The 8,344-nt window shown below is 50.2% G+C and overlaps 1 protein-coding gene across 1 annotated transcript; it reads right to left on the bottom strand.

Annotated features, from left to right (window-relative positions):
- Window positions 1–2,625: 2,625 nt before the first annotated feature.
- Window positions 2,626–8,012, bottom strand: LOC114359367 (WD repeat, SAM and U-box domain-containing protein 1). Its single transcript, XM_028313719.1, has 14 exons — window positions 7,982–8,012; window positions 7,677–7,841; window positions 7,157–7,558; window positions 6,969–7,078; window positions 6,682–6,845; window positions 6,336–6,513; window positions 5,741–5,922; window positions 5,468–5,622; window positions 5,257–5,387; window positions 4,933–5,185; window positions 4,653–4,817; window positions 4,463–4,588; window positions 3,922–4,043; window positions 2,626–2,982 (listed from the first exon to the last, which is right to left on the bottom strand). Exons 1-14 carry the CDS (start codon window positions 8,010–8,012, stop codon window positions 2,707–2,709), a joined length of 2,460 nt encoding a protein of 819 aa, XP_028169520.1. The 3' UTR covers window positions 2,626–2,706.
- Between the last annotated feature and the right edge of the window lie 332 nt (window positions 8,013–8,344).

Here is an 8,344-nt window from a genome sequence, read left to right as displayed (position 1 = left end):
AGATATATTAAAGATGATCCCATATTGCTGTCAACGGAACGGGGCAACAACGACTAGGCGCTGCTGCGGAGACATTTGAGTAGGTACATACGCGTGCGTGTGTGTGACGAAGTCCTTGCGAGCAAATCCGTGGGTTGCGGGCGTACGTTAAGAAACCCATGNTGATAGTCAATATGTTTACAAAGTAACAGCCAGTAATATCGAATGAAGCTCACAACAATAGGATATGAACACTTAGTATTGCTTAGTATTCTATCTGTCCCTAATTAGTTGACCACGACTGTATATAGATAAAGTCTGAAATCAATATTATGTCAGCCCACACGATAGTAGCAAAGAGAAAATCACATTCATAGAGTACAAAATGTCGTTTATTGGACTATGTGTATTTTGCAAAATGTCGCTTTTGTAAGACATTTTTTGAGCCGAATAAATAGCTATTTATTTTATACGATTGTTACCAGACCTATTAAACGCCAGGAACCATAATATTGATTGTGCGCACTTTTGTTACAGATCGAAATATACGAAAGCAATGGCGGCCACAACTTCCTATCGGCCGGCGAGATGCCGCTGCCCGCTTTATACAGCATGATGTCATTAATATTCTTCCTAAGCGCTGGATTCTGGACTTTCATCCTGCGTACCAGCAGACACCCCGTATACAGGATCCACATCATCATGTGTGTGCTGGTGTATCTCAAAGCGCTGTCATTGGCCTTCCACGGAATCAACTACAACTTCATACAGAGGCGGGGAGAGCACGTGACTGCTTGGGCTATTATGTACTACATTACGCATTTGTGAGTATATATATAAAATAAAAAATACTGCTCATATAGTATATGTATTTGCGCTGTCAAAAGCAATGATATGATGCGTGATTTTTATGGCAATCATAATAAGACGCCAATTTAAATAGAAACTAAAAATCGAAGTGTGCAATTAAATGGAATCTTAATTGGTTTTCAAAATGAATAAAAGCATTTTTACGACTATTTGTGCATTGGAATCGCTGGTTGATGTCATAAAATATTGAATTATTGCCTACCGATACTTTACGCTTAGTTTTTAACTTCTTAACATTTTGATTGGTCACCAATTTTTAAGTATTTTTTTTCCAGTTATGATACAAACCCATTAACATCATTGCGTTCTGAGTATTTATGAGCTTAAAATAACACTTGAAGTTGAACAAGTCAAGGTATATTTGAACTAAAACACTGCTTTAAACCGAAACTAACAGGAGTGCGTTTCGTTTCAGGCTCAAAGGTGCCTTGCTCTTCGTGACTATAGTGCTAGTGGGCACTGGGTGGAACTTCATCAAGAATATTCTGACCGACCGCGACAAGAAGCTGTTCATGATCGTCATACCACTTCAGGTTAGTGACTCCGTAATTTAGAAGTTAGAAGGGTCTCGAGAGTTTGATTGCCACATTTGGAATGTCTTTAAATCGCTTGCGCGTAATTATATAGCATGGGGTCAATGTACGAATTCTATTTGCTCTTCGACCGGACTTTAGTCTTTATTTACTAGGATTTACTACTATAGACTTTGTCTACCTAGGTAAAGATTCCAATTGGACAGAGCTGAAGGAGAGAAGTAGTTAATTAAAAAAAAATTGTAGGTGTTTTAAAACAACGCTGACAACTTGAGATAATTATTAGATTCTGCGCTATGATTGCTTGGTCTAATTTCAGCTTATCGATAACTCGTGAAATTAGAGTTTTCGCGATTGAAAAATCCGCCAGATGGCAATACGTAGACGCGAGGTCCAAATGCTTCGTGATTGGTGGATTTTGACATATCTGTCAATGTCATGTCAAAAATAACCAATCATGTCTCTTTCCGGGTTGATTAGTGTGCCTTTAAACTGTAAGGCTGAGTTGCACCATTTTACTTTAACAAACGTCAAAAATCTGTCAAATCCCATACAAAAAACCACGGTTATTGTTATAGTTACGGTTAAAGTAAATTCAAATCAGCTTAATTTCTGGATTCGGGTGCAGGGGCTTGTGGCTGAGTGTGGAATCATGGAACTATTAATTATTTACCTACGGCTTCGACCGCGTGTGGTTTGGCCTGTCACGGATCCTTCTGGATCGTAGATTATAAATAATGATGCTTTAAGTTTCGCTAAAATCCGTTCAGTGGTTTTTGCATGAATGAATATGTACTCATATAGATGTATGTGTAAACATAATAAACTTTCATATATATAATAATAGTAGGATGTAAACTACATAATATCTTTTCTGTATCTCAACTGACATTGAGTTGGCTATCGGGATGATCTTTGTTTTGTTGTGTATTGTTTAGGTAGTGTTGTGTGAACTTGTGTGGATAGGTATTGGTAGCATTATTTCAACCTTTACTAGTAATATTGGTAATAATTTAAGGGAAACCTGTTATTGGCCATATTGTATGTTAAATTTATGTATGGTAAAATTGTATAAATATTAGANTATTATGGAGTACTGTAGATGTAGCGACCCGTTGATGCATAGTTGTCGATATCTAGACAATAAATACATCGACGTTCGATAAAAAAACATTCATTGTAACGTACTAATTAATATAGAGTACCGTAGATGTAGTGACCCGTTGATGCATAGTTGTCGATATCTAGACCATAGATACTTCAACGTTCGATAGCAAGTATGACACCCCAAAATTCCACCCTGTATAATATTTCCGAGAGGAGGCTACTCGTCCCCGGCTTGGTCGCGCAGGAAGGCCCGCAGCGCGTCGCGCAGCGCGTAGTTGGGGTGCAGGCGCGCGTTGCGCAGGCGCCGGCCCGACAGCGGCGACGACCCGCCCGCCACCAGCCACTCGCGCAGCGCGCGCCGCTCGTACGAGAACCCGTCCGCCGCGCGCGCCGGCTCGCGCAGCAGGCGGTGCGACAGCGGGCACAGCAGCGCGTGCGGCGCCGACCGCGCCTGCGCACCCAACCATACCTCACTCCGTATCCTTGCAAAATGCTCATCATCATTTCAGCCATAGGACGTCCACTGCTGAACGTAGGCCTCCCCCAATGACTTCCACATCGCACGGTTGGTAGCGGCCTGCATCCAGCGCCTTCCTGCTACCTTTATCAGGTCATTCCACCTTGTGGGTGGACGTCCCACGCTGCGTTTTCCGGTACGCGGCCTCCATTCCAGATCCTTGCTGCCCCATCGGCCATCAGTTCTGCGTACTATGTGCCCTGCCCACTGCCACTTCAGCTGGCACGGCTTCGCACCAACCGTGCGATGTGGAAGTTATTATGGAGGCACTTGTTCAGCAGTGAACGTCCTGTGGCTGAAATGATGATGATGATGATGATGAGGACGTTGGACAAAATATCCTGACACATTTTTTGATTTTTATCTTCCTTTTCGTATACTAAGCACAGGCAGGTAACAGTGCTTAACAAAATAGGTTCCTACAGTAGTGATACGGGAAGGTGAGTTTTGTTACGTCACTACGTCTGCGAAACCTCTGATGTGCTTCAGACATGTAGACCGTGACACCTCTGTTACGTCACTTGTCACCCCTCCAGCAGTTCTACCACAGCAAGAACCAACTCAGTTAAGCGCTGTGGCTGAAGACCCTTGTTCACGTGCACCGTTAGCAAAGAACATGGGAGGTACTACTCCCCTGAAGCCAGTCGTCGTTGGTCAAACAACGAGCCACAGTCTGGAGCGGAGCCGCGAAAGAATGTCTAGGCCGTCTAACTCGGACAATAACTCGCAGTTCCGTCCCATTTGGGAGGACACCGTCAGGTTTTAATTAGTAGGCCCTGCCCATCTGGCAGGGAGAGCCTCACATAACCGACTGGTTCCTCCGGGCCAGAGGGTATGCAATTTCATGCATTTCCTGACGAAAAAAAAGACCCTTCTAGTTCTCGTAGTTTGTGTCGTCGTGTCCTCGCTACTGACCAGCGCGGGCGGCGGGGGCGCGCGCCGCAGCCACTCGAGCTCGTCGCGCAGGCGCGCCCGAAGCGCCGCGCGGCCCTGGGCTTCCTCGGACTTCTCTTCCACTGCAGACTCCTCGTCCTCGCCTGTACAATTTAATATTTTAGTTTTCCTCGATAACTGATGTCCGAAAGTAAAACCGACGAAATACATTATAAAGAAAACAAAGGCAATGTTCAAGGGGTGTGAAGAACGCAAAAGTCGCGTTCAATACCAATTATGTTATACATTGCTACTGATAATGCTAAAAGAACACGGTAGTCATTATAGAAAGTACGGACGTGCTTGTCCTTGGAAACATTTAACAAGGTGAGTTTATAAATTGTTCCTGTACCTACCTATTTGTTAGAAGTTTCAGAAAGGTCGAGACAACAAAAATGTGGTAAATCATATAAAATATTAATATAATAGGTGAAAGAAAAATACAATAACTTCGACTTGAAATATTTTGTGGTTATGTTCGAAATTAGAAACGTGACTCGTGAAGAGTCATGTTCATGCTCACTACAGCCGAAGACGGCGGCTAGCAGGTCGGGCACGGCGTCGTCCAGCAGCCGCGCGCCCGACAGCGCCGCCGCGCGCGCCGCCTCCTCCGTCTCCACCGCCAGCTCCGCCGACACCAGCCCCATGCCTGTGCAGAGCGAGCGGTCAGAGCGGCTCCACCGAGCGCGGTCGGCGGCAGACGGGAGGCGTACCCGGCGCTCGCGTGACGTACTCGCGCAGCCAGCGCACCACGCCGGCCTCGTCCCAGAAGCGCGGCGCGTCGGCGTCGTCGTCCAGCGCGCCCGCGCCCTCCGCCGGCAGCCGCCACAGCGCCAGCTCGCCGCTCAGCGTGCCCACCGCCACCAGGGAACCGCCGTCTGTCGACCGTTATATTTCTACCCTTTATATCACAGACAAAGGTTCTGTGATCTGTTCATGCGGCATCGCTCGGACAAAGAAGTACGAGAATAATTATTTATCGTAGTAATTCACCAGCGTCATCTAGCAAGGCCACCGCGGGCGCGCCGCCCGCGCCCCCCGCCGGCACCGCGGCTAAGGCGCGCAACTGCACCCCCTCGCCCCCCGCGCCCCCCTCGCCCTCGCCGCGCCGCCCGCGCCACACGCGCGCCCAGCGGTCGCCGCCGGCCGACGCCAGCAGCCCCGCGCCGCCCCAGCGCACGCACGACGCGCCGCCGCCGTGCGCGTGCACCACGCGGACCATGCGCATCTGCGCAGTTGCCGCCTCCTGGAATTATCATTTGTTATAGGGTGCCGCTCTCTCGGGCCCGGCCACGGAAGTCAAAATCGATGTTTCACCTCGTCGATCTCGATCAGCCACAGCCTCACGAGCGAATCGGCGCCGGCGGTGGCCAACAAATACGATCCCTCCCCGTCCGGCATGCCGGGCACGCTGCCGTTCGCCGCGAAGTCGCAGCTCTGGACGCCTGCTGGAGATACGAGCGCGTTAATGAGGACGGTCGAACGTAGTACGGTGATGTGACCCCGCGGCCTGGCTTATGATTCTTGCCGAGATCGTGCGCCTGCGGCTCCTGATGCAGAGTACAAGGCGTCGGCGGCGCGGCGTGGATGACGAGCTCCCCGCTGGTGGCGCCCGTCGCCAAGATTCGACCGTCACTCGACCACGCACAGCACGTGGCAGCCTCCGCGTGACCTCCGTATATGCTGGAAAATAAATGTTAAAGGTAGCATTGTAAAAACTTATTTTGTACTTGCTTGTTTAGTAAGTAAAAATACAAAAAAGATAAGGTCATTATTCTCAATATTCAAAAGAAAAACGTACTGTAATGGGTGGGGATCTGGGTCAGCGAGGTTCCATATAGGGGCAAGTCCATCGTCAGTTGCTAGTAGAAGAAGTGGCGGGCGGTGGGGGGATATTCTGGCGCCACGCACCCCGCCGCCGCCGGAGTCGCCGCCGGCACCGTTACCGCTCGGTACCATCAGCGACCGCAGGACTATACCCATCTAGACAGAACAATAATGCATTACATAATCAAGATTTAATATCTATTACTAAATTTCTTAAACTGGAACAGTAAATAATTATAAAAATGTTTTTTTTTATCCACAACAAGGAAGCTCTTGGCCTGTATCTCACCTGATGATAAGTGACGATCAGGCCGAAGGTGAAAGCGAGCTTCACCTGGAATCCTCAACCACGGAGGAACTGGCTAACTTACCTCTAACTGCCGGAACACAGCAGTGCTGTAAGATGGTGGTAGCTAGCCAGGCGGACTTAGAACAAGCCCTACCACCAACCAAACCGAACAGAAAAATCTGCCCCCACTGGGAATCAAACTCGGGACCTCTGCGTCTGAAGCAGGTGATCTTACCACTAGACCACAGAGGCGGTTAATGTGCGCTAATGTGACGGATACCTGGACGTCCCACAGCAGCGCGCAGCCGTCCAGGCCGGCCGAGAGCAGCAGCGCGCCGCCCGCGCCCAGCGCGCACGTCAGCGCCGGGTACTCGTGCGCCGCCAGCGCCTGCAGCGGCGCCGCCGCGCCCTCCGCGCCCTCCGCGCCGGCCCAGCGGTACACGCGCACCTGCCCGTCGCTGACCAACAAAGCTTATCAATATGACTATTGACTCAGTGTCATCCGAGGAAGATTTAATGAACGTTCCTGACAACGCCACTCTTACAGCGGAGTTTTGGGACAGCACTGTATAGGTTTGTTGTCGACACAAAAAGAAGAAGGGCACCTGTATTAGGAGAGAACACACCTCGAAGCGGTTGAGAACAGATCCCCGTGCACTGAAATACAATTGATCGGGCCGGAGTGCGCGCGCTCGTGCCACACGCGCCGCGAGCCGTTCTCGTCCGCCTCGCCCTCGCCGCCCTCCGCGCCGCCGTCGTCCAGCTCGTCGTCGTCTACTGGCCCTATACCCTGGAATCAGGTGCATTATGTTATTGTATTTCTTTTGAATTTGATTTCGTTTACATTAAAAATTTACATTGAGGTTTAAAGTACTATAATGAAGTAAAAAGCGATTGGGGAATTAGATCAAACCTCCAGATCTCCAAGACCAAAGTGTGCGAGTGCAGCACACGCCGGTTCCAGCTCATCATCGATAGTCAGAGACCCGAGCGACCACATTCGAAGTGATTTGTCGTTGGAACCTGCAAAAATATTATTTTATATTTAAAACTCTACGAAGGACCACAGTGAATCGGTCATTTTATAGTATGAACTCTCACCGGTGATCATGTATTGCAAGTCGTAAGCGAGAGCCACACACGTGAGGTATCGAGGATGCGCCTGGACGATATGAACACACGTGCCCGAAGCCGCCTGCCAGAGGCGCGCCGTGCGGTCGAGCGACGCCGAGGCCAGCAGCGCGTCGGCGTCGGCGCCGCCCGCCCAGCGCAGGCTCGTGACGGTGGCCGCGTGCCCCTCCAGCGCGCCCGCCGCGCCCAGCGCCCAGCGGCCTCCGTCGTCTCGCGTCGCGCGCCACAGCTGGATCTTGGCGTCGTGCCCGCCCGTCGCGGCGGCGCGCCCGCTTTCGTTAGCATCGGCACACATCGCACCTAGGTCATGCGCTCCGTCGATCCACGTGAGTGGAGTCGGATTGGTTTCCTCGTTACCGCCTCTACATATATCTGCAAAACCATAAATAAGGCTTCCTCGTTTACATGATACATGTACGGTAGGTACATAGAATGAAAATTTTTGAGCAGCTCTTGCAAGAGAAATAGGATACGGAACGAACATACCCACCTACCAAATCGAACACCTTGAGCACACCCTCGGTGCAGGCGGTGAGCAGCAGCGCGCCGCCGGCGGGCGCGGCCACGGCGTGCAGCGCGCCCTCGTGCGCCGCCAGCCGCGCCAGCACGCACGCGCGCGCCACGTGCCACACGCACAGCACTCCGTCGTCGTGACCTATGGTAATAAAAACCGCGGGCGAAGCCGGGGCGGACCGCTAGTATTATTTATAAATCGGATAACTTAAAGAATTTCTCCTATACAACAAACCTTTTATAAGTTTAGATATATATTATCAATTATGTCTTCATAAATACTTTTGCGCAGGAGAACTAAAGTGACCGACATAGCTCGCAGAATAGTTAAAATCAAGTGGCAGTGTACGGGGCACATAGCTCGTAGAGACTAGTGGGGCAGAAAAGTTCTCGAGTGGCAACCACGGGCCGGAAGACGTAGCGCGGGCAGGCCTCCTACTGACGATCTGGTGAAGGTCGCGGGAAGAACCTGGACGCGGGCAGCGCAGGACCAGTCGTTATGGTAATTTTCGGGGGATTCCAGTCAGCCTGTGACCACGGCCGGTGCAACTCGGTCGAAACGTCAAGCAGGTAATATTTCAATTTTACCTATCCGCGTATCGCGTTAAAACCTGTTTAAATTAATTCAATCTTCGGGGGAGGCCT

The sequence above is a fragment of the Ostrinia furnacalis genome, unplaced genomic scaffold (assembly GCF_004193835.3).
Source record: "Ostrinia furnacalis isolate ACB-3 unplaced genomic scaffold, ASM419383v2 OfSCF4327, whole genome shotgun sequence".
Taxonomy (NCBI): domain Eukaryota; kingdom Metazoa; phylum Arthropoda; class Insecta; order Lepidoptera; family Crambidae; genus Ostrinia; species Ostrinia furnacalis.
The sequence above is the reverse complement of the archived record's forward strand: the minus strand, read 5'-3'. Positions and strand labels throughout refer to the sequence as shown.